The 27,537-nt window shown below is 38.2% G+C and overlaps 1 protein-coding gene across 11 annotated transcripts in view; it reads left to right on the top strand.

The window, feature by feature from the left end:
* Positions 1 to 11,487: 11,487 nt before the first annotated feature.
* Positions 11,488 to 27,537, top strand: part of LOC121952124 (RNA-binding protein Musashi homolog 2) — a 338,550-nt gene continuing 322,500 nt past the window's right edge. For 7 of the 11 annotated variants that reach the window (XM_088088720.1, XM_042498626.2, XM_088088719.1 and 4 more), the window contains exons 1-5: positions 11,490 to 11,710; positions 12,033 to 12,073; positions 12,371 to 12,452; positions 13,003 to 13,087; positions 27,175 to 27,216. In XM_088088720.1, the coding sequence (XP_087944846.1) occupies positions 11,649 to 11,710; positions 12,033 to 12,073; positions 12,371 to 12,452; positions 13,003 to 13,087; positions 27,175 to 27,216 (312 nt within the window). In that variant the 5' untranslated portion in view covers positions 11,490 to 11,648. Of the gene's footprint in view, positions 11,711 to 12,032; positions 12,074 to 12,370; positions 12,453 to 13,002; positions 13,088 to 27,174; positions 27,217 to 27,537 lie in introns of all 11 variants that reach the window. The other 4 variants (XM_042498631.2, XM_042498630.2, XM_088088717.1 and 1 more) reach the window with 3 other exon arrangements.

Here is a 27,537-nt window from a genome sequence, read left to right as displayed (position 1 = left end):
TCACTCAGAAACTGGTCATTATGACACACGCATAACAGGGAACAACAAAGACTCAAACGCACAGTGTTGCATCACTATATTTAACAAACTCTGACTGCTGGAGTACTGCTTCTGTATTTTGATCACATCTCAAACTTAAGTGTCCTTCATGATTCAGTGACGCTCGTGAAAATGATCTGCATGGTGATTGAACGTTCCAGGAATGCTAACCTACCGCTATATTGCCACAGAGCGCAGACATTCTCAGCTTGTTTATATGAAATGTTAAGATATTCCGATCTCGATTGCATTAAGCGTAGATAACAGCGCCAGCCTAAGGCTCTTTACATTTTAGAAATACATTTGCATATGGTAGCGAAAGGTGCCCAAATAGTAGTAAGTGCATCACAGCAAGCTGCATTTGATAAACTTGAGAAAAATACAGTTTCAGGGAATCACTTCTCCAAGGTGATTTCTGTAAAGTTAAATAAAACTGCTGAGTTATTTACACCTTTTGATGAGTGTTTGAGTTTTGCCTCTATTGTTTTTTTACGCTCAAGAGTGATATTTTTAATTTCAAGCTGTTTCACTGATAGCGTCTCCTGGGACAGTATTCAACAACTGCATCTCCCATGGGTCTTTGACATAGGTGTCATCTCTCATGGGTAACTGAAGTTGTTCATTGCTAAAAAAAAAATAAAATAAAATAAAATAATAAACAAGGTTATTAAAATAATCAAACTCATTAAAAAGTGACTTATTCAGATTAAATTAGCAGGCATGTTTTTTGTTTTTAAGTTTAATCAGTAAGGGAGGGTTCACTAAGCACAAAAGCAGTTATTCCAGACAGACGTTGCTTCACAGTTTGTGTTTGTACTGGGTAGTTTCCAGGTGTGATAGTCTTATCTTTAAGTCATTGGGCAATCACTGTGCAACATCATGTCTGAGTTTGATTTTTGAACTTAGATTGGTGAAAAAAAGAATCATCTGGTCTATTCAGGAACACATTGTGGAGCCATGGGTGGATTACTGAGTAGGTCTACTGGGCACAGGCCCAGGAGTCCCAAGTGTCAGGGCCAACCATGGCCTTAATCTGCTGAATGTCACTCAAATGAAGACATACTGACCAGGAAGAGATTCAAAACAACCATTAAAAGATGCAAAGGAACTGCCAGAAACACAAAATAACCACAAAAACGTACAAAACAACAACAACAGAAAAAGCCACAGATGATCTCAAAGACATACAAAATGACCACAAAGAGACACAAAACAATTACAGAGACAAAAAAAAAACAGAAAAGACACAAAACAATCTCAAAAAGACACAAAACTACCACACAGATACAAAACATTCCCTCAAAGAGAAACAAAATGACTACAAAGTGACACAAAATAACCCAAAAAGGCACAATGTTATATCAAAGAGACAGAAAATGACTACAAAGTGACACAAAACAACAATAAAGATATACAAAATGACAACAAATAGAAACAAAATAACCACAAAGATACACAGTGACTACAAAGAGTCACAAACTATTACAAAAAGACACAAAATTACTAAAAAGAGAAACAAAACAACCACAAAACAATACAAAGTGACTACAGAGAGACAGAAAACTACTACAAAGAGACACAATGCAACCAAAATAAGACGCAAAACAACCACAAGAATACATAGAAATATTACAAAGAGACACAAAACGGCCTTAACGAAACACAAATATTTACAAAAAGGCACATAAAAAGGCACATAAAAAGGCACGGTGGCTTTGTGGTTAGCACTGTTGCCTCACAGCAAGAGGGTCCCTGGTTCGAATCCCGGTTGGAATGGGATTCGGTCCGGGCGGGGGCCCTTCTGTGCGGAGTTTGCATGTTCTCCCTGTGTCTGCGTGGGTTCTCTCCGGGGTCTCCGGCTTCCTCCCACAGTCCAAAGACATGCGGCTCAGGTTGATTGGCGACTCTAAATTGTGACTGTGAGCGTGTATGGTTGTCTGTCTATATGTGTCAGCCCTGCGATGGTCTGGCGAACTATTGAGGGTGTACCCCGCCTTTCGCCCAATGACAGCTGGGATTGGTTCCAGCCACCCCCCCCGCGACCCTTACGAGGACAAGCGGTTACAGAAAATGACTGACTGACTGATGACACATAACAACAAAAGGATGCTTCACAACTACAAAAAAACAAAAACAAAACTGCAACACAAAAAAGAGGCATAACCATCACATAGCCTGTGTGTCTTGCTTCTATGTGGGAGAGTTGGTTCAAGTGTGGAACAGAGATGAGCCCAGATGTGCATGCTCTCTATGTAATCTTTATTGATGTCCCAAAGAAAAGTGAAAAAAATCTTACATCAGAAACATCTGTTAAAGAGAGACCAGGCCTCCTCCTGACACTGTGTGGCACAGGAAGGTGTGAGCCTGGTGAGCAGGTGACCCTGTGGTTCAGAGCACAGCGTGACTTCACCACCCAGTCGAGCCTTGCGTCACACCTGAGTAGCTAGCTGTACAAAAAACAAACAGATGAATAGAAATAAAAAAGAATATACATTACACAGAAAACTGGTATATAACTTGATTATCATTCCTAAGATTTACTGAATAATCACAATTAAATGGGAGCCAGATGGAGTGATATAAAAACAACATGATCATTTTATCTGCATACCAGACCTCATTCTGAAAACTCAAACACCTCCTGAATAGATTCTGTGTATTTATAGCTCAGAGACAGAAGCCAGAACAGAAAGGAACTTGTGGTTAGTGTATTGTGTATTGATAAGCATGATTCAGTGCTAAAAGAATGTTCACTTTCATTTCACTCCTCAGTTTTTTCATTTAGCTCACATCTATGTTGAATTACTTATTAATTATTGCATCAGTATTTCATTGTGTTTATTCCAACAATTATACCAAATTGATACATTTCTGTTGGTATAAAGCTCTATTAACTAGCCAGCAAGTGTTTGCCAATGTAGACATGGGCGGATAATGAGACAGTGGGTCCCTGGGCACAGGTTTACAAAAGGCCCCACCACCTCTGCTACACAGGAGCACACAGACATCGTAGTGGTTTTGCTTTTTTGTTGTTTTGCATCTTTTGTGGTTTTGTGGCTCTTGGTGGTTGTTTTGCTCATTTTTGTTGCCATTTTTTTTTCTTTGTGATAATTTTTCCCATTTTTGTCATAATTATGTGTCTCTTTGTGGTTATTCCGCTGGTTTTGTAGTCTGTGGTTGTTTTACACATTTGTGGTGTCATTTGTCTCTCTTTGTGGATGTTTGCTGGTTTTTGTGGTCATGTTTTTATTTTGTAGTGATTTTGAGACGCCGTTTGTTTGTTTGTTTTTCTTGAATCTATTCTTATCTTATGTCTCTTTGTGGTTGTTTTTCCCATTTATGTGGTTAATTTGTGTCTCTAATTGTTTTGCTTGTTGTGTAGCCATTTGGAGTTTCTTTGTGGTTGTTTTGCATTTGTTTGTAGTTTTTTGTGTCTCTTTGTGGTAATTTTGAGTGTCTCTCTGGTCAGTAATGTGACTGACATTTTGCAAATGAAGCTCATAGGGGCCCATGACACTTTGGGCTCCTGGGCCTGTGTCTGACAGGCCTGTTCAGTAATTTATCTGTGGAGCTTGTTTATGGAACATGTGTGGACCTAATCGTAGGACTAACAGTAGAAAATTACTAGGAAATTATTTTTGCTTATTATTTTATTGTTTTTATCTGTCATACAAGCAACACAGCCCATGCATACTGTTGGTTTCGTTGCCATATTGCAGTCTTCATATACATTCCCTACGAAAACCATGATATATTTTTTTTTAACACCATGCCTCCTTTTAGCTGCAAAACTTTAAAACATCTCTTCAAAGTACTGTAGGTGCCAGTGAGCTGGCCCCGCTAGCCAATTATTTTCTCTGTAGACAACACAAAGTAGTGTCAGATTTCTCTTCTGGCTTCTCCTAATAACTGACAAGGTGTAGAAGGCTAGCATCATTTACTGCTGCCATGCCTCCCCTCTTCATCTCTCCGCCCGGGCTCGTTTTGAGTGAGCTGCCTTCTTTCTTCCCGCCACACTCAATAAGACTCACCCTCAGCATGCTTCTTTGTACCCCACAACCTCACTGCCCCCTTGTGTTCTCAGTCATTTAAGCCCCTCTATCAGCTTTATATATCACTTTGTTCACACAATGGCATATAGAAGGGCTTAAGGAATATATAGTGTAATGCAGGCAATCTATGTGTTTTTTCTTACTTTAATGTATCTTTGTGTGTGTGTGCTTTACTGAAAAAGTCCCTTGATTCTGTTTTTGAGCACTGCTTACAAAGCTGGCTTACCACCAAGCTAGCAGGTTATTGGAGTTTAGACATGAAGCTGTTTTAATATAGAAATAACAGGGAGTCCAGAAAACAGCCCTTACAGCAGACTGTGGACATCCTGCAGTCTTTCCCTTCAGTGTGAGAGGCCATAAGGCCGCTGTAGGTGGTGAACCTGGGTGTGACTTCACCACTCTTAAAAGGAACTCAAGAGACGTGTCACTTTGAAACACCTCCATGGATACACAGGCAGACAAAGACACACAAATGACATCAGCTGCTATTATGATTCCATGTGATTGAAGTGCCCTCTTGTGGTTGTGAGACAGAAATGAATGTTTGTACCAAAACAGAGAGCTTGGAGAGATTGTGTCCTTCACTAGGACACAACTTGACATAGATAATTCCCAAGGATTTTTTTTATTTTTTAAACTTGCTAGAATGCAAAAAAAAAAGTGTTTTCTGCTCTGTAGTGATATGATTTGATAATCCAACACGCCAAAAATGCAATTAATCAGATTCAGAATAAAATGCATCTAAAAACTGGACACCATCATGACAGACCAAAGCTCACACACATCCCGATGCACAGTGACATGTCCTGAAAAGGCCCCTGCAGCCTGCAAAACAATAGCTGCCAATTTCGACCTCCTTAGAGCCCTGCGTCACAATATCAATCCAGAATTAGGCTGGTGTCCAATCAAAGGACGCTCAAATGTTGCAGATAAAGTTTATCTGATAAACGTTATCTGTATTGACAGCTAGGGGTCTATATGCCGAGTCTCGCCGCCGTCTCTTTGAGCCAAGAGCAATGTTTTTCCCAGTCTGGGGCACTGATCAGCTGAAACGTGTAGGAATCTAGAAGAAATAACAAGGCGTACTCCAGCAGCCAGAAGACTGATGAGACAGGCAAAAAAATTCAGCATAGTGGGAGGGGGGATATGGTATCTCCCACTCTTGTCTCAATGGTACAGACAAGGCAAGGTCAGTGTTAAGGTCAGTGGTTGCAGGATAGGAAGTGGTTGGCAACTGAGAGAATATATGGTGGCAGCCAGTAAGGGGAAAAACAAAGGAGAGAGAAAAGAAGGCTTGGTAGAAAACAAAGAATGAGCCAGAAGACAGAAAGCACCACTTAGCTGGTGTGTCCGGAGAGGCCTGCTTACTGTGCCATTCTTAGCCTCTGGAAGATTTAAAAGAAATGTCTAGGGCATAGCATATGCGTCAAACAAGGGTGTAAGAGGCTGGAAATCCGTGGCATTATTGTGTGTATGTATGGAAACACAAAAGCTGTTATAAAGAGGAAATCTTGAGCTGTATATTAGCATGATGAACCAGCTGTCCTGAGGAATTCAAAATATGACCTAGAAAGAAAAAAAGAAGATTTGGGGCATTCACTTTCAAAACAATGTTGAATTTAAAACGCTTAAAGTTTGATATAGGTGCCTGGGTCTCAGTATAGAAAGGGGTATACAACTTCTTCCGCCTCGACAAAGCTCCCCAAAAGGCCAGCGTGCACATCTTTCTCCCCACTGCTGACTGTACAGGTGATAGGATGGCTCCTTGCGGTGCTTTAATGCCACTCGTCATCATCTGTAATACACAGCTCCCTCCGGAGTCGTGCAAAACAGCAGCTAGAACATTCCAGGGAGCAGCAGGGGCATGAGCTTATCTCCCAGCCCAGTGGAGCAGGTAAATGATGTCGTCATCATCTACTTGTGTTGGAGCCTGATTGGTCTAAAAAGCCCTAAATGCAAATGGTCTGAGGTCAAAAATGCACATTGGTCCATATTGTTGAAACAGAAATGTACATACTGTTCTGATGTGTGATCCTCATGGATACTTACAAGTTATTTGGCAGCAGCTTGAGGTGCTTTTGTACACTTGGTACAAGGGAATATTGCATTTTTTGAAATTTGCAAGGATAATTTGCAGGAGCTTCATGCATTGTAGATATTTCAAAAGTCAATATTACACTTTCATTTTTTTTAATAACGTGGATGTGCGAATATCACAGCGGACCATCTACCTGGAATGCGAGTGCGTAGCCTCTGGCACAGCTTAATTAACTCATCTGCGTAGTTACAGAGGGCATAATGGGGGGGGGATCACTCATCACCAGAACATCCTTCCCACTGATCTGACTTCAAACAGTTCCTCTATGTGGTAGCAATTGTACACAGTCCCACTGATCCTCATGATCAGGCAACAATGTTTTTACACAGCTACGCTTTGGAAAAACATACAGATTTCATTATTCAATAAAATTGTACTATTTGGCTGAAATATTAATATAAGATGCTTAGTTATTCCAGGCAAGATGAAAAGCCAGGTAGGCTGCAGTTTGGTGGGTGGCTAATTCCTGAAATAGGACTGTCAATTATGCATGTTTTGGTCTAGCTGTCTCCTTCCCTACAGTCTGAGAGGTGCTTTAGCTGTGCAGAGAAGAAGAAGCTGAAAAGAGAGGACACTAGAGGGAGACAATTTGTTCACATGTGCAGCCTTTTCCACAGCTTTTCCTCTGGATTGTGAATTTTCCTGTAATAGGCCCTCCTGAGGAAACAGGCAGAGATCACTCAATCCACAGTGATCAATATGAAATCATTCGCAAAATCCGACGGATCAGATTAACAACATCTCAAGAGTGTCTGAATAATATCCATAACAAATTCATGTAAGTGATAGAGGGTATTTACTCTGAGCTCTCTTTTAGTGCTGGATTAATATCTGTTCGAGTCTTTTTCATGTCTGAGCATGCTTAAAACACACAGTGATGCTCTGTGTGAGTTATGCAAATATATAAAAATGTGAAATCCCCTCAGACTTTAGGTTTCGCTTTAAAATCTAAGTATTAGAAGTCATTTATCATGACCTGTATTTATGTCTCCAGACATCTAAAGGTTAACATTATATTTTGTGATTCATGCCCAGATTATAGGAATCTGTGCAGAGAGAAAGGGGTTAGACACGATCCAAAAACAATTTCTCCAAGGTCAAGTGAGGATTCTGAGGGTGTAAAATGATTACTGCAACAGGAAACAGGATGCCTCTTCTCAAAAACAGCATCTCATAACACTGTCAGCGAGTCTATTGCTTCTCTCACTTTCTTTTTCCCCTCAGCTCTTTCACACACTATCAATTTTACTTCTCTCTCGATCCCCAAATCCTCCAGTTTTCATGCAAAAGGCTTGGTTAGTTACAAGCTTTTTAGCATGCTGAGTTTCCTCTCTATTGAGAGGCGGGTTCATCTTTCAGAACTGAATACAGGCTGCACTGATACAACTATATGATTTCAGAAATCTCTGCGTTTTTCCCTCGATTCTAAAGTGAGTAGTGAATTATGATAGTTCAAAGCATGCAGGATATAAAAAGGTGTCTATTTCTTGGAATTCTTCATCCCCCTCATTAATCAGAACGTCTTCAGCAGCTGTCACCTTTATGAATGCTTCCAAGCTGGGTGATGATGTTACAGTGTGATCTGCGTCAGTTTCAAGGAAATTTGTTCATATTTTGTGGGAAAAACATAACCCTTTCTGTTTCCTTCTCACTCAATACTAAATGCTCAGCTGCACTGAAAGCATAGCTGTCAGACTGCCTAAACTTGCTTAAAGAAGGATAAACATTTTGGGCATTTTCATTTGGCAGCTGTGGCTGCTCAGATTAAAGGAAAACACCAGTTTGTTTAAAAATCTATACATGTTTCTCTTTCAGTCAGTTTAAAAAACAATCCACAGACCTGAGCCTTGACCTACTGTTGTCCAAAATACATGAAAGCGTTATGCTGAAATATGCCAGTTGACAGTACTACCAATTGTTGAAATAGTTGACTGTTTTACCAGTCTTTGAAATAGTTGATGGTGTAACCAGTCTCTTTAATATGATGACGCTATCACCAATCTTTTGAATAGTTGACGGAAGTACCAATCCTACAGATAGTTGACGGTAGCACCAATCTTTAAAATAACTGATGGTAGTGTCAGTCTTTCCAATAGTTGACAGTAGTACCAATCTTTTAAATAGTTGACAATAGTATCAATCTTTCAATTAGTTGATGGTAGTACCAATCGTTCAGATAGTTAACAATAGCACCAATAGTAGTTGATGGTAATACCAGTCCATTAGATAGTTGACGGTAGTACCAATCTTTAAATAGTTGACAGATGCACCAATCTTTTAAATAACTGATGGTAGCGTCAGTCTTTCCTATAGTTGGCCGTAGTACCAATCTTTTAAATAGTTGACGATAGTATCAATCTTTCATATAGTTGACGGTAGTACCAGTGTTTTGAAAAAGTTGATGGTAGTACCAATCAAATTCAAATTCAAATCTGCTTTATTGGCATGAATGTTTATGTTTCATTGCTGCCAAAGCAAAATATCAGATTATTAAATGAAGAAATACATTACATTAGAAATAAATTTTAGAGACATCCCAATCTCAAACAAAGTTGATAGCCATACCAATCTTTTAGATGGTTGACAATAGTACCAATCTCTTCAATAATTGGCAGTTGCACCAGTCTTTTAAATAATTGTCTGTATAACCAATCTTTCAAATAGTTGACGGTAGTATCAGTCTTTTAAATAGCTGACAGGAGTACCAATCTCTTCAATAATTGACAGTAGTATCAGTCTTTTAAGTAGCTGTCGGTAGTTCCAATCTTTCAAATAGATGATGGCAGTACCAGTCTTTAATATAGTCGCCAGTAGTACCAATCAATTAAAAGAACAGGGCATGTGTTTGGCATCAGGCTGTTTTGGGTTCAAATCTGGTTCACAGTCCTTGATCAGATATTGTAAAACGTCACACCTAATGCACCTCTTCTGTCACGTTTGACTTTGCTCTCTACATGGTATAACCACAGTGAATAGAAAGGCCACGATAACAATGTTCAAAAGGCAGAATAATTGACAACCAAACAGTGAAACCTGAGACCCCAGATTTATTTCAGCCTTAAACAGAAGTTGCTCTTCATGTGTTAAATTCACTGTGATTTTTTGCACACCTTGTGATCGCTTTAAAGCCTGTTGTTCCTCAGAGCTCATATTCAACATCAATTTATAACCTCCCTCGCTCTTCTCTCTCTCTTTCTGTAGCTGCACGAGTGGATGCAATTTTCTCTCATTCACATTTTAGGCATATGCTGTAGGACCCTGTCACACATTTGACAACTTATAGAAAATGCAACACTAAGATAATCTTTAATGTATCACCAAAATGGCATGGGACAGAACAATAGTGCATAGGAGGTAGAATAAGTAATAGTGTTTCACTCAAGGTGTCATATTTCCATTTTCTTTGACACTCCTGCGCTGCGAGGAATTGCCACCATTTGCCTCAATACCTTCGTTTCAGAGATACAGACAGCTGCAGTGTGGAGTGTCCCCTAACTAATGACAGAGTTTTAGCTGTTAAACTGTCAAAAGTCTTGTTATTTGGGCTTTATCTAAGTCATTGTTTCAAAAACATGCTGCTTGGATAGATAAGAGATTCCCTCTGGTGGTGCCCTGAACAGTCAGCACAGGCGGGCCTATTCACAAAAACTTCACTGAATGTGAGAAATGAAATAAGATCACTTGTCACGTTTCACTGAGAGCTTGGAAGGTTTTGTTGTAATTATTCTCATGCTAAGATGAATGAATTCTGCATTTGTAAAGAACATAATGTCTGTGAGCGGTTCTGTGGTGAACAAATGTATAATTTAAAACACAATACATAAGATTTTTTTCTTAAATTCTCTTGATAGCAAACTCTGCAAACAATGTTTACCAAAAGCATATTTTTCCCACTGCAAATGTCATGCGTGTTCATTTACTCATTAATTTCTCATCCTGCTTTTTCCTCTTCTTCTTCTGGGTCATGAGGGCACGAGGGCAGTTTATATCCATGGGGGGCAGGGTTGGCAGCTCAGTACAGGTCATCTACATGAACAGATGCATAATTACGCCGCAACATGTATAGATACCATACTTTATTGATCCCCATAGGATAATTCTTTGTTGGCTTTCATAATGAATATAGTAGTTAAAGGTCAGACCTCAGGGTCAGGTACAGAGATTCAGTAACGTGCTTCAGTGACCTTTTCCACAGGATGTGAACCTGCTGGAACACTGATTTTATGGCTTTATGGCTCTGTCTAATAATGAGCCCACCTTACTGCCCACAGTTGGATACCTTTTAGCACATATCAAAATCTATATATTCTGAGCTGTATCTGAAAATATTTAAAGTACCATATTTTATTTTAATATGTACATTATAACATTGTTTAGAAAATACAGACTTACATTCTTCGTATTATAGCATGAATGCATTGGTTAAAGCTGAAGGGCCCATTAAATGTATGTACAAGAATTCAAATGCACTAACCAAAAATCACCTTTATTGAAAGAATGTTTTACAAATCACTTTGCAATGATACTGTTATTGGACATGATGATTTGACTCATGCTAATTAAAAAAAGCTATACTGTATTTTTAAGGATCAAACACTCAATAACTGTTGTTAGTATCTAAATATTGTTCATCAGCATGCTTCAATATATTTTTTTTAAAATAATGAATAATTAAAAATGATAGTAAAATCAAATCAAAATGAAATCAAAATAATGGCATATAATTGACTTTTGGTGCACAATATAATATAATATAATATAATATAATATAATATAATATAATATAATATAAAATGATATTATATTATATTTTACATTTTGCTTCACATTGTATGTAACTTTTAGCTGAATGCAACTCTCCTTATGTATTTACAAAACACTTGTGATCCATAACAATCAGGATAATTTCGATATTAACATTTAATTAAGACTTGCCCCACTTTTCTGCTTCTATCCGAGGGACTATATTGCACGGCGGAGGAACATTATTGTAATTAATCAAAGTAATCACTCTGCTTCTCTGCAAAGGTTTACTTGTCAGTCGAATAATAATATGCAAACGCTGCTAATTAAGAATAACACTTCTCGAACAAAGATTCTTTTTCTCTCTCTCTCTTTTTAATGGTATGTGTCCACTGATTTAGAAGAGCAATAAGCCACTTTCACCTCTAGTGGCTTAGTGCTTAATTAAATGACAAATCGGAGGATTGGTTTGCAGATTGCCTGAATTGACGTCAATTGGATTGGTTAGGTGACAGCGGCAGGCTCCGCCCCCTGTGGGCCAAGGTAGAGCACGCTGAGAGAGGGAGGAGGGAGCAAGGGGGCTGAGCTGATCCCACGTGTGACGCTTTCATTCCCGGCTCAGTAATATTCTCATAGCGGGGCTTTGCATATCTCCTGCCGTATCTGTGTGTGTCTGTCACTGTTACTGTAGTCCCAGCCTATAGTTTGAAATAGATATGGAAGGAGACGGGAGTCAAGCCACATCCGGAAGCCTAAATGATTCACAACATGACCCGGGGTAAGAATCTTTCTCAATTTAACGCTAAGGTACGGTTTTTTTTCATGTTACAACATCTTGGAGAGGACTTCGACTGCCGTGCTGGATTCGTCCCCACACAGTACGCACTTAAACCGTGCACGGGTCTTGTTTCCAGAATTCAGTTTTCAGCTTTTCTAGCGAGAGTGGCCTCCCCCTTTTATGTAGATAGACTATAATTACCAAGCGCGAATGTGTTTTCATAGTCTTCCTTTATCCTTTAAGGTCGCTTTTAGAAGTAGTTAGTCGTCAAAATGGCCGAACTGACATCTGGACTCACTTCTGTTGTGTTTTCCCCTTACAGTAAAATGTTTATCGGTGGCCTCAGCTGGCAAACCTCACCAGGTGAGACTGTTATTCTCTTTTACACCGTGTCCAGTATTTCTTGTTGTTTTGTCGCTGTGACTGAGTGCTCGGTGGAGCTGCTGCTGGCGGTGTATGTGCGAATGTGCACTGTGCAGTAGTGTACTGTATGGGATATCTCACTAGTGTGTGCGCACGATGTTATTTTTGATCTCCGTCCATCTGAAGTCCTCTATTCGACCCCTATGCGCATCGCGGGGTGTTTTTTTTGCAATACAGTGACAACAGCATGCCCATATGTTTCTGTCAAATGACCCGACATATTTTCTCTATCCACAGACAGCCTTAGAGACTATTTTAGTAAATTCGGAGAAATAAGAGAATGTATGGTGATGAGAGACCCCACGACAAAACGCTCAAGGTAAATACAGGGCTTTCCTACTTTTCCTTTGCAGTGCATGTGACGATATCGCTTACTTTGTCCGTGTTTCAGTGTTAATCCAGCGTGTATGTGTGTTTCTGTGTCCGCGCGCGCACGTGTTCGTGTGTGTCCCTGTGTGCGCGCGCCTGCGTGTGGTTTCACAGCAAGCCAGATAAGCTTAAATGCTCACTGCTGTAAAGCTGCAGCCGAATGCAATTTGACATTGACTTTGTGACTGCAGCACAATGTTGGTGTAGTGTCGTCTCATATTGGAACATAGCAAATAATGAGCAGCAGTGTCCCCAGTTTGGCTTTTAAATCTGCTACAGGACGTCCATAATGTGGATTTTTAATGCATTTGCACTGAAATATTGCAACAATATTAAGGTCATAGGGATATTATGCCTGCTGTTGTGCAGTTTATCATGGCAAATCACAGTATTTTGTGTTATTTTTTTTATGATATATTTTGCATTTGCAAGAAACATGCGTTTTTTTTGTGTGTATGCATTTTAACATTGTTGTTTTTTTTGTCTTTGTGTCTTTGCAGAGGATTTGGGTTTGTTACGTTTACAGATGCTGCCAGTGTAGATAAAGTCTTAGCTCAACAACACCACGAATTAGACTCAAAGACGGTGAGTTGATTTTGACTTATACATTTCTTCCTTGTTGAATGTTTGCACTGTTTTGAAAGTGGAGACCCCCCCACCCCCCCCCACTGTCATAACTGTGTGACTTTTTACTGCCTCAAGGCCTTGTGGGTAAACACCTCTTAGGTTAACAGGCTGTGTGGATCAAGGTCATGCATAAAGGGCTAAATGCATGACGCTAAGCTTAGCAATAAAACGCAACTCCAGGGTGAATATTATGTGTTCACTTTCACTTGTGTGGATGAATGGGGTTGACACGCCCCCTTCTTCGCTGCAGCCACATGTGCAGTGTGCACATATCTCATGTTCCACTGAAGGGCGTGCTGTCTCAGGCCCGCTGCCTTGCTACTGTTTGACCCGGCAGATATTGCATGGTATCATGCTTCATGCACTGACACTGTAAGTGTGAAAAAAAAGGGTTGAAATAACACATGGCCCTAATTTCAAATACAGAGGTCTGTATTTGTGAGCTGACAAAAGCAGAATTAACTTTTTAAATATGTCATCCAAACTATATCATCAGTAAATAATTTGATTATATAATGTAGCAGTGTAACAGCAATCCATGACCATAAATGCATGTTTAGTTTGAAATAATGGCGTGCATTGGCCTGCGTAAATAAGGCAGTTGATTTGTAGATGTACACACACGCCCACACGCTCATTTATTAAAAACTTTGAACTATTGTGGATTCTACTTTGCCCTTTGAAATTTGTCAGGAGATGAATAATTAAAGATGCTAGTCATTTTTTGAGAGATGTCTGTAGTGATGGATTAGACAGGGTTCAGCTGAAATTGTATTTGTCTGGGATTTCTGCTCGCTAGGTGGTAATATCCAGATATGCTGGCATAGCTTTGGAAATGGAATAGTGCACGTTTAGGAAACATAGTGCCAGCTCGGCTGATGGCAGCTCTGGATTGAGGAATATTTTTAAGGATTTTGAAGGCCAAATAGATTGTGCTTTGGGATACTCCAAAGTCTCTTTTTTTGTAAAGGCTATGACGAATAATTTTAAGATTTGTAAACCCATGCATATTCTTCACCTCAGGTGTGATTGGCACTGAGCTAAAAACATACTTGTTTTTGGACAGTGCAACTTACTTCATTTTCACTCCAGTTTTTTTTTTTTTTAACTTCAAAGTTCCTAGTATTGTGCCTGATCTTTCTTTTATTTTTTATTAGGGGGCTCTGAGTTTTCTGGCCAGTTTTCAGAACAGCTCAGTGATGGAGGCTTTACTTCTCCAAACGGGCTTAGGGGTTTAGTATTTGTGCTGGTCTAAAAATGAGATATTAACCTTTTATATATATAAAAAAAATACACACATACTTTTAGAAAATGTTGATAGCACTAAGTCAAAATACATTCTTTAGGAGGCCTTATTGGTATTAAAATATTATTATATTATAAATAAATTAGAAGTCTTTTAAATGCTAAGACATAGGAAGTAGGAAATTAAATAATCTTTTTAAAATTTTCAGTAAGTTGCATTGCAAAATGTCACACTTATTGGAAACATCCTTTTTTTAGGGTTAATAAAAAAAAAAGATTGCATTAACATCACACAGAACAGGATAGCAGAACCAACAACACTCATGCCTCTGGCAGAGTATCCCCTGTCTGATAGCTAGCTGTCATTGTCAAAATTCAATAAAATTTGGCTATTTTTCCCAGATTTTGCAGCATGGCTGAATGCATATGAGACTTGGTGTGTTTTTTTTTTTTTGCAAAAATGTTTTTGTTACTCTGCATGATGGGAATCCCACACGAGGGTTAGTATCCCAAAATCACCAAGAAAAACAGTCAAAAAACGCCCGCCGTTTCCAAGTGCTCTTCTACCCACATCTCCACCACAAGCAAAAAAAAGTCATGTTTTATGTAACAATAAACATTTGGGAAAATTTGCCCCTTCCACTAAATAATTAATATAAGCTCATGTTTTTTTGCTTCAATTTTGGTGATTGTAAAATTGTCCTTAAATTGTATTGAGAGTGGCATTAATAAAAGTCTTAAATGTAACTTGCTTTAAGCTGGAGGCACTCTCATGATGGGGCATAAAGATGATTGGACCACAGATGATTATTAGTTTTCTCTTCCTCCCAACCTATCAGATACTTCCTTTTCTGTTATTTGAAGTCTCAGGTGGGTTAAAATCTCACGCAAACTTTGTGCTTCAGTCTTCCAATGTGTGTTATGGGCATAAGGGTGTTCACTCTGTTGTGATCCAGCAAATATAGAGACACGACAGGGTTCTTGGCAGTGAAATGACCAATAAGCACGACTGATGGCATTGCGAACATCTATAGAGGAGAGGATATAGAAGCAGGTTATGGGGCTGTTTGAAGGGATAATGACACAAACATACTTTGAGGCAGAATCTCGAGCAGTCTGACAACTTCAAGCTTGACATTTTGGATGAACAACTTTGTGACAGCTTGACAGCGTATATATATATTTGCAGCAAAGGTCGTACGGATACGTGTGAGGGAGGGATGCACATAAAAATATGCGTACACCTGGGAGTTGTCCTGCTCAGCCCTTGTCTTTTACTGATGCCCGATAAACGGAGCAGTTGTCGGTTCAATGCCTTGCCCGAGGGCACTTTGAGCGTATTGGCAGCTGGAAACTTGTGCGTTTAAAGTGATTCTATTAAGATATTCATTGAGTTTAACTCGATGACCTCATGCTCATAGCAGCACAGTCTCAATCTGCCACTGCTTCTATGTTGCAACTGACTTATTGATTGCAAAACAGTATTTTCACCCATTAGAAAAAGGTCTTTGGTACTTGTTTACTTATGTTGAAGTTACTAAACCTATGCCTGCAGCTTAAACATGCCATCTTTTTCATATTATAGAACATTCTCGGCCTATTTTCTTATGCCTTATGCTAGAAAACACAAGGTTTTCATGCTCCTCTGAAGCATAATAAGTGGCACGTAAAATCTCTAATGTCAAATTACCATTTTGAGATTGTGGACCTCCTGTGTTTTATATCCAAAAGATATACACAGTTTTTGCAGCTACAGATAAACAGTTGTATTATATCACACTTATTGTGGGCTATAGGTCATATCTGGCAGACTTATGTCATGCACTTCACATCTGACAGTGCCTCACACTGAGAACTGAGCAATGACATTTTAAGGTCTGACATCCAATCATCATTTTCTGTGAATTGTGGCCCTATAGTGCACAGGCACAGCAAAGTTCTCCAAACTTGTTGCGCATCTGTCCTTACTTAATTGGCATGTCACTCTGGGCTTGTTGTGAAACCTTTCCCTTTTTATTATATTTATCATTACCTCTGTCAGGTCGTAAATCTATATGTTTGTTATGGTATTTATTTTTTTGTTGCCTTTATTAGATAACATAGAGTTGAGAGCTGACAGGAAATGAAGGGAGAAAGGGGCCTGGGATGTTGTGATTACATGGTCAGCGTCTTAAACCCTCTGGCCACCAGGCTGCCTCAAATAAATGTTTTTTAATGACCATTAACGTAATCATATTGGATGCTGACTTTTACACAGTCCGTATTTAAAAAGATACAGAGATAAATTTGATTTGGATTCCTGTCTGATGTTAATGAAACAATTTGTTTTGTGTATGATTTATTTGCTCTCCTTTCGCTGCCATGTATTTTGTCTCCATACCCTCCAACTAGAAATCTTGACAATACTAATAGTGCTGTGATAATATAACTAAAGACTTTGTCATAATAAATAACAAAGTGAGGCTATATGGGTTTTTTTTGCTTGACATTTTTGTAATCGGATGAGTGTTTGACAGTGTAATTGACATACTGAAGATCCTGAGTCAAATACATGCAGGAATTGATATTTCCTCGCTGCTAATGTGCTGCAGTTTCTCCGTCGGCGTGCAATAGAAGATTACAAACCTGAGGCAGCTGTCTGTGTTGTTTGCCTCACTATTAGTCATTGGGCTGTATCTGCTGTGCTGTTGTATATCTTAACGCTCACACTATCAAGATTGCATTGCATTAGGATCTATCATATCTCTTTATAAAGTTGCTCAGTAGGATGGAGAGAATGAAGCGGTCCGGCAAAATGTGGATGGTTCTTGATGTGTTTGCAGATGTTGGTTCGATACAAGCCTCCTATTTGTATTTTTTTGCAGTGCTCGAATGAATCCTTACCAGTGTTTTTGTCCTTAGTAACCTTGAAGGGAGTGAGTGGCTGGAGGTGCTGTGACTGTGAACAAGTTGAGTCATATTATTCGTTCAGGGAAAGAGGAAATCATACCTAATTTGCATTTATTTTTAGTAGTTTGTTTATCTCATTTTATTTGACAGATATAGTTGGTTGTGTGAATTAAATTAATGAGGCTCTCTGACAACCAGAAACACACGGTATCGTAATTATTGTTAAGAAGTATTAGTTAAAAAGCTAACACAAAAGAGGCATTTCTTAGTTTGATTTCACTGATACCTCACAGAGGTTTTTCACTATGGAACATAATTTTAGCCAGGGGCGCTCCCAGAAAATTTTCAAAGGGGTGGCCACTGAAAATCTTGGGGTGGCACGTAAAAATCAAAAGACATAACTGAGTTTCTGGAATTCTGTTATGCTGTTGAAGTATATAGGCTAGTTGAAAATAATTTAAAAATTAAAGTTAAGGAATTGCATGACGATATACTATTATTTTTTATTTTACAGTTAATATTATCAGTTATCCGATTTGCTTCAACTAATACCAGTACAGCTGAGTATGGGTATCCATAGAACCCATTTTCATTCAGATATCTTGATGTGAAAATTCAAGGGACCCCTTTGTAGATCGCTATGCCAGTGTTTCCCTCATCAAAAGTTAGCCTAAATTTGTAGCTTTTTTTAGCTGCCTTCCTGTGGGGTTTCCAAAAGAATTAGAGTGTATGTGTGGTGGCACATGGTGACAGGAGGGTGCATGTTGTTGCATGGTCCTTTGTATAATTCTGTGTCCCCTCTCTAAAATCTGAGGTTTTTGTGTGTCTGTGAACACAGTGCAGGCAGAGTAGCAGCACTTTGTGACTCGTGGGGCAGATAATTGAGATGTAGATTGGTTCAAAACCGATCAGATTAGGTTGATGGATGAGAGGAACAGTGATTATGAGTGAAAGCAAACATTTAGATCCAGCAGAATGAGTGGTTAAATTTCACTTTCAGTGATGTTAATGCTGCTCCATGTCTGCCCTGAGTGCACTCTGTGCTCCGACAGTGTGGTCCCATAAATAACCCAGTGGTATATTCTAATAGCGCTCCTTAAAAACAGTCCAGATTCAAAAATTAAAAACTCATTTGTGGCCGTGCTGTGGTATGAAACTTGCGGGTTATGTTACAGTATATATTTGCTGATCTGCTGTGTGGGAGAAAAGTGCAACTGGATGGAGAATCTCACCTCTAACTTAACTTACACTTACACATACTTCCATTAAAAATGGGTTTCAGCGAAGTATTCGTTCAACCAAAAAAAATTATTTTCAAGCCTTCAAAGGTCTTTTTAGTGGATAAAATAATAATAATAATGCTGTGAAATGCTGAACATCATCATACTGAGAAACTGCAATATTTTTATCATTAGTTATCATACTGTAAAAATGTCATACCATAGCAACCCTACCCTCCAGACAAGCTAGGCTGACATGGTTGGTACCAATGGATGCCTTAGGGTGTTATGAATACCTTTGGGCTCACAAAAAAAATTAGGGGGGCAGCAATTGTATCACTGGTACCATGACCCCACCGCCTTGGAGGCACCCCTGATTTTGGCATAACATTTCCCTGTGGTTGAGATTAAATGAGCTCTAGAATCAATGCAACATTCACAACAATGCCAGCTCGTGCAACGACAGGAACACTATTGCAGTCTTCCTCTTTTTCTTTCTTCGTATTGTTTTGGTTTTTTTCCCTACCGTGCGCTCTGCCTTTTGTCCGGTTATGAAAACACTCTAGGATGAATGTGAATGAGACATATGGAGAAGCACAGCCCGGGGCTTCGAAACGCACATGCTGGTAATTCAGAACATATTTACCATTTTTCATGATGCTTTGTTCAGTTTAGAAATATGCAACTCGCAGCATCTGTTCCTGAAGATGTTTCGAGGCGGGCCGGTATGAACAGGAGAGATCATAGTACATGATTTTGCATTTGCAAAGTAACAGTTGAGAGCTTAACAAGGCAGCAGATTGATTCCAGGTTGGCTTCTCTTATGGTTTTATGTAAAGCAGTTATATAAAAAAATAAAATAGAATAAAATTAGATAAAATATTCAACTGGGACCTAGCAAAGGTCACGTTTGAATGCAAAATATGAATTTATCATGACTGAGTGATAACATTCATCATAGTTAAAACACCATGGGAAGTTTTAATTTTAATTTCTTGCAACCTGTAAAAACCACAAATATCTTTTTGATATATTTTATGTTACTGAATGACCAGGTCAGCCTGTGCGCACAGTTTTGATGTAAGAAGTAAGGCAGGAAGCAACCCAAGAGGAAAGGAGGAGAAAGAGCAGGGATGAGCAGCTGCTCAGGGCAGATCTAAATTCATCAGATAGGATTTGGAAGTAAAGTCAAATCAGTGAGCTCAACTCTGACTCGCTCTTGTTTAAGTATAGCAGGTGCTCTGTCTTCTCCAGTTAATTATGACTGAAGGCGTTATTAGTTCAAGCTGTATCTGTCTCTTGTCGGTACATAAGGAACATCAGATGTTTGTCAAGGCAGTAATGCGATATTGTGTGTAATACCAGTGAGTATGAATCATGATGGTGCTGCATTTTTTATTATTTTTTTTAGAAGAAAAAAAAAAGTCCAATTTCCTTGTTGAGCGTGAGATTTGGTAAAATTCTCATTATTGATTTGAGGAGCATAACAAACTGAGTTTTAGAAGTGTTATTCCATGGCCCTAAAAAAAAAAATTCAGTAAAAGATTGACAGCACAGATATGAGACATTTTATGTTTTAATTTCTTGTCTATTCCGTTGGTATCACACGGGCACACCTGTGGACCCGCTCGCACACTTAAGTTGGGGAAAAGCTGCAAGCTTTGATAAGCCTTTTCCTTTTAGCTTAAACACCACATCATCATGCTAGTGTAGATATGTCTTAAGAGAGAGGACGAGAGTTTACCCAGGAGCCGCATTAATATATGAAATCCTTTTTATAAGATGTGAACTTAAGATATAGGCTGTTTCTCTGCCCTGATCTCCCACAGTCGCATGCAGAAGCGGCCCACAGAGACCCTGTAGTAAAAGGCTGTGGAAGATAAAAGACGCTGGGGTGGGGTTTGGTGGGGGGGATTCCTCTTGGTCTGCTCTCATTTATTATGTTGACATATCAGGCTGTATGATGTCTCGAGGATATCCACTTTTGTCCTGCGTGAGATCATGTTTCATCATGTAGGAGAGGTGCACCAGAATTATTAATTTGAAAAATTCTTGTCAGGGTGATGTAAAGAGGCTATAAGGTGAGCAAATACTTGCAGATACTCCAGAGAGACCTGTGTTGCTTCAGATTGAGGACAAAGCTCTTGACACCGACTACAGCCGTGTGAGATACTCCATCTTAACCGTGACATTAGTCATGCTCTTGTGCTCTACATGAACTGAACTGTGTAAACTTGCCTAGATGCTATCTGAGAAACCCGCATTGCAAAAGGCACACACACTGTAATTGCAGAGCCCTTTGAAAATGACATCACATTAGAGGCTGCCAGTCAATTGTACATTACAGGTACTGCTACCATTAGATGGTCGCAGTAATTTAATCAAAGGGAAAAAGGAAGCCTACAGTGTAGTTCTATATGATAAATGCCTGCAATAGTCATACCCTTATTATAGGGAGGAATACGAATTAATCTTTTCTCACAGAGAACATAATGAGTACGTTCACACTAGTATTCAAGTTTGGAGTCTTATCCTGGTTGTGATCTTATTTAGGATGTGATGTTAACATGGAACCTGGTTAATCGCATCCCTGTATACATGATTCTAACAATATCCAGGTTTCCGATCGCCTGTGTGCAGCTGCGTCTTTTTAGATTTCTTGCTATTTCAGTCACTATATTCTGTATCAACAAAGGATGTTCAGAAACCTGGAAAAGGTGTTTACATGCCACAGTATTCTGGTTTCTATCAGAATACTGCAGGTCCTTACTCAGGTTTTTGAAGCTCGGAAAAGATGTACAAAACATAACCAGGACTCAGGTGTACATGTAAATACATTTAATGACGTGGAACTTGTCACATCTGTTGATTGGATCTGGCTTAGAATAAAAGTTAGATTTTTATAATGGCTCATACATGAAAATAAAAAATGAAAATAGGTGCAGGTTAGCTCATTCTAGGTTGCTTTTCAGTTATGCACTTTGATTGCAGTTTGCATTTGAACACATTACACTTTGACCGCAACAATTATTTTCACAATGTATTAATCTGCTGATCCATTCATTCAATCAGTTTATAGTTTAGTCTACATAACATTAAAAAAAAAACATTAAATAAATGCCAGTTGTAATTTCTTACAGCCCAAGATGAAGGCCTCTTATGTCTTGTTTTGTCTGAGCAACAGTCCAAACTCCAGAATATTAAATTAAGTATAATATGATAAGAATGAAAAGCATCAAATTTACACTTTGGAGAAGCTTAACAACAGAATGTTTGTTTGCATCTTTATGTCTTATTTTCCTATTTTTGCGAACGTGATACATTAAGAACACCTTGATGGAATTTCTTCAAATTTGGCACAAACGTTCACTTAGACTCAACAATGAAGTGATTAGATTTGATCAAAGGTCACAGATCAAGGTCACAGTGACCTTGTACCATTCTGTTGAATAATATCTCAAAATTTTTTTTTTTTTCAAATTTGCCACAAATGTCCACTTGGACTCAATGATAAACTGATTAGATTTGGGTCAAAGGTCAAGTTCACTCTCACCTCGCTCCTCCCATTTTTGTGTATATGATATCTCAAGAGCACCTTGAAGAAATTTCTTTAGATTTGGCACAAACTGAAACTGTGGTGACTGTAGAGATTTGCTGGCTTGTGTGTGAAGCATCCATGTTTTTGAATATAGCTTCTTTGCAGCAGTGTCCATATTTGAAACATTGTCTGCTGTCATGGCTGCGTATGAGTCTGGACAGACATGAATGTAAACTGTAGCTGCAGCCTGGTTCATGGAGGCATACAGACGTGAGGCAGTAATTCTAGTTTACTGAAAATTTACCTCAATAACAAGTTAACTTTTAAAAAGAGTTTTAAGAGTCACTAATAATATATTTTAGATAGATATTAGATATTTAGATATATAGATATTTTTGGCCCTATCTGCTAGCCCTACCTGTCATTTGACCATACAGGTGTGTTAACTCTTTAAAACTTGGAAAAAATGAGAAAGAGAGTAAGGTAAAATTAAGGTTAATAATAATAATATTAATAATTAACATTAAAAATTAAACAAAAAAGAAATGGAAAAATAAACAAGGCAATGACCTGGAGAAAGTGCTTTGAATTTATAATTATTCTGTAAAATAATTTTAGACATGTAACTGTGATCATTATAAATATAGCTGTTTCCTAGTTTTTTTTTTCTTTTTCCCCATAAATTCTTCCCTAGCTTTTTAAAAATGAGTTTCTGTATCTATATTTCTTGCAAATTGTGGAACATTTTTTACCAAGTTGCTCATTTACTTTTTAAATTTTTTTTTTTTTTAAAGAAATTGCACCCGTTAGCTCAGGGTTCCAAGGTTTAAATACTTAATAAAGGCATCTGAAAGCAGCACAAGAAAACTGATATTGCTCTAGGTATCAAAGGGTTAAACTATTACTTCTGCTTTAACAATTACAATTTTGTTGTACAGCAATCAAGTTATTTTTGCGCTCCTTAATGAATTATACAGTCTCAACGATCTTCATATTTCCACAGTAGGAAAACAAAACACAGAAGGTAAATTTGGGGTGTTTACCTGCTTAATATTGCTGATTTCCCTCGTTTGAGCAGCTAATCTGGCACCCAATAAAATGTAATGTTCAAAGGTGGAGCACATTCATATTCACAGCAGCTTGTTCATTCGGCTCCAAGTCAGGTTTCTAAATATCTATGTGCTGTTTAGTTTGTATGCGCTGCTTGTGATGTTTCCACGATAAAGACGTTTCCAAGAGGGGGATTAATAAAGTACTTTTACTGCTGCTAGATGATAACTACAGCTGGATGGGAGGTCTAGCTTTCTGCACTAGAGTTATGTGTTTTTAATTTATGTGCATTAATGTGCCTTTTTGCACCTAAAAATTACCTTTTACATCAGTTTGTGATTTCCTCACAGAATCCATTTCAACAAAGCACAGCCTAAACTTGTTGCGTTCAGCAGGTGTAGGGAATGTGGAAATAACAGTGAAAACAATAGCACAGTAAGGACAAAAGTGTTTTTTTTTCCTACAACCCATTGAGAAAAGTACTTTTTCAAAACAAAATGTACCAAAAGGTATTGTTTTGTAATTTTTGTCAACATTTTTAACTCATTTAAAGATAAAAACAGACAAGAGTGAAATAACATTTGCAAAGCACTGCGTGTGGAGCCACTGAAACAAGTGCACTGCCCAGGTCCGGTTGACTGATCCTAAACCCTGATGGTATGTGTGTTACATAACAAAAATATTTCAGAAAGGAAGTATCAGGTGAAACCGAGACAACACAGTCTCCGGTTGAAAGGTATGGTTATCCAGCGCGAAGGGCAGTGCACATTTTCTGTCTTGGCTTTAAGCATGAAGGCACTTTGTACACAAAAATCCCACGCACATGAATATGTAAAGCAAAGGGAAAACAATTGCTACATCTCCCCTCCTCGTGTTCACATTTCTCAAAGGAGTCATTCATCATAAGTTGTGACCTAAAAAGGTGCTGCTACAGGATTTCTCAGAAGGATTGGTTAGTAAGTCCTCTTTGCCTAATTTGGTTGCATTGCTCTGAGTGCGATTTAAACAATTGGCTGTATCATAGCCTCATTCTGAGCACAATCCTGTGCATATAATTGCCTCTTTTTGATAGTTGTAATACTTGCAACTGACAGAAAGCTATATGACCTCCACCGCCGCTGTATTTAAGTGCTCTCTCGTGCATGGTGAAACAGGAAGCTTCGTAGTGTGTAGGAATTCTCAGCAGGACTGAAAAACAATTAGTTCATGCAGTGTGGTGAAGATGAGGTTTTGTACGTTTTGTATAGGCTTAAAAGGTAAGATACATTACCAAGTATGTAGGACTTTGGTATTCAAAGCATAATGTGTTGTCTTTGCTCAAACAGGGGTGCACAAAATAATTGAGTTTGAATTGGTTATGCCGGGGGCTAAGTGCTAAAACAAATCTTTAAATGAAATTCATTACAAGCAGGGTTGCCATACCCAGGTGTTATTGAATTCATTTCTCATTTTGACTTGATTTAGAAAGATAACGGTAATAACTGAGACTGACAGAAAAGATGACAATGACATTGCACATCATGGTTTCCCTTCAAACGCATTAAATCGTAGTCAGTCTCATTGGCTTAATTGATCTGTGCAGATGGTGTCTTTTTTTTTTTGTTCTCGCGTTCTTTAATTCACTTTCTTTCCATTGTTTTCCTCAGCAGGAAGAGATATCTTTTTCTTAAATATATCCATCTGTGCTCAAGGAGTAATTCTTATGAATGCTAAGAATCGGAACACTAATTGTACTTATTTCAGAGTAACACAAAGCAAAATATGGAGCATTGAAATGATCTTCCTTTAAACACGAATGAGTAAAACTATGTCTTTTGTTAAAAAAAATATCTTTGGTATCTAGGAAAGGACAATTTAGGATGACATTGCTGTTTGAGTTGGTTCCTCCTCTTTGTATGTGCAAGGTTGATGAGACCCCCCACCACATACCTTCATACCAGAGAAATTAACGAGGAAAATGTAGCTAATGAGATAACAAGCAGGAGATGGAGAAACAGGCTGATCTGACGCATCCTCCCGGTTATTTGGCAATATCTTGAGGCGTCAGCGGCCTCAGACTCTCATTTTCTCCCTGTCATATTCAATCAGCCATTCCTGCCTAAAATAAAAGCGAGTCTCTGCTGTGACCATGACCAGCAGAATGGTGGCATGGATGGCCTTCACACTAACTTTTCTTTTCTTTTCTCTTTTTTTTTTTTCTTGTTTTGAAACAGTTGTGTGTTGTTTTTTTGTATATATCATAATTTGTTATCACCAATATTTAGGGCAGTAATCATCCGTTATTAATATGTGTTTTTTTTTAAGTTAATTGCCCAATGAAATGAATATTTTTGCCAAAACTGTGCCATTTAGCTCCACTAGTTGTAGAAGAATGTATAAAGTTATTTATGAGGTCAGTGATATTAACCAGCTCTCTTCAAATCCTCATTATGGGAGAAACTACAGGTGGAACACTTTTCTAATGCACTTGTCAATTTTTAGATTTGGGCTTTTTTTTCTTCTTTTTTTTCTTTCAGACTAGTAGGAAAAATGCATCATACATATTTAAGTGTTTATTTTATTCAAGATTCCTGCACTTTAATTTATGTAAAAAGTGCAAATTTATTCTGATAATCCCTCATTTGCATATTTAATTTTTTTTAGAAAATATATAATACAGAAAATAATTCTCTCAATGTCGGCAAACAACAAGAGAAGTTTGATGTTGATATCTGCTTGTTCAATTTTTACTCTATTCACCTGTAGTGTCTTATTTTTGGTCTAAAAGTGTATGGAATTTTACTGTACATATATTTAAAGGCCATTTCCCAAAATTAGTTTTTGTTGCTTATACTCTGAACAACAAATCTCCACTTAAGTAGCATTTACATCCACCAAACTTTCTAGTTTTATTCCTATTTATATTCTGAAGATTGCACAGAAAAAGATTGTTTTTTTAATGGCTGATGACATAATTTTTTGATTTATGGAGTGATGAAAACAGATAACCAAAATCCCTTCTGTAAAAAACTTTGGCTTGAATATGTCAACAAAATGAAACAAGAACTTTTACCTGGCATTAGCTAATTTGGAAATGCAAATTAGTGCATATTTAATTAGATACTTTGCACATTTTAAGAAAGGAAATAAAAAAATTTAAATTAAAAAACAATTGTCTTACTGTAAGCAATCAACTTGGTAAGTTTAACCTTAATATCTATCCATAGTCCATTGCTTGTATAAATTCTTGAAGTGAAGTGTGCTTTGTTTTTAACCTAAAGCTCTGCTGCCTGGTGACAAGCCTGTCAAACATACCTAACTTGTAATCAAAGCAGTTATTGGGCCAAATCGCTGCACCAGACTAATTATTGGCTTTTGCAGAGTCAGAATTAATGTACTGACTAATAAGGTTCTGTTATTGCGTGCTTCATTTAATGATAGTTTATAATCAGTGGTCAGCGGGAACAAATGGATTAAATAATATCCAGTAAAATGATAGCTGACAAAGGTGCTGCTATTTGTTCAGTTTGAACTGAAACATGACTACATGGATACTAAGATGTTTTGCTGCCCATACCTTATCGAAAATAACTTACCCTAACCTTAACCAGAGTGGTTCATAGAGGGAGAAAAATGACAAAAGCCAGGCGTTTTGTAGCAGAGCTGCTGTGTTAAAGTAACACGTACGTTCTCATCGCCACTTTCTCGGGCCATTCATGTGCACTTAATTTGTAATTGCAATAATTTTGACAGCTCTCGAATGCAGTGTTAGCGTCAAAAAAATGCTCCTCAAATTCAAAAGCAGACCGTCTGTATCGCCACAGGCTGATTATGCAGCTTTTGTAAAATCATAATGGCTCGGATAAATTGTTATCATTGTGAAAATATCACATTTTAATACATTAAGTTTTGAATATGTATTACTGCTATTAAAACCCTGGTATTTATTCCCGACCACAGAGGATTTAGAAATGTGACCGTGTTGAACGCTTGCACTCCGGGGTCCCTTTTGTTAGCTTACAGTGTTAGAAATATTTCCAGCACCTGTTCATTGCTTTTTTCACCCTTCCAATATCACAGCTCCTCTTTTAACAACAATTTTGCTATTCTTTTCTCATTCGCAGATTGATCCTAAGGTTGCCTTTCCACGTCGCGCCCAGCCTAAGGTAAGAATAAATTGGTCACTAACCCCGCTCAAAGAAAATGATTATGTCTCATGTCACTAGCTTACCTAATTTTGTGTGCTCACACAGCAGATACAAAAGAGGCTGCGCTTGTCTGTTTGTTATTGGAGAGAAATATCTAGTCTGGCTCTATTGTTCTCACCTTGTCTCTGCTGCTTTTCCAAAGCAATTAAAGTTGGACATTTTAGACTTGAAGAAAATGTTCAGCATGATTGAGGTTATGCTGTTTTCTATATTACCTTGCTGTTATATATCTCTTTTTTTCTGTGCATTTCTGCTTATATCTGCATTTCAGCCCTCATT

The sequence above is a fragment of the Plectropomus leopardus genome, chromosome 15 (assembly GCF_026936395.1).
Source record: "Plectropomus leopardus strain MGB_pleo_1.0 chromosome 15, ASM2693639v1, whole genome shotgun sequence".
NCBI lineage: Eukaryota > Metazoa > Chordata > Actinopteri > Perciformes > Serranidae > Plectropomus > Plectropomus leopardus.
Note: the sequence above shows the minus strand (reverse complement) of the source record. Positions and strands in the feature narration are given on the sequence as shown.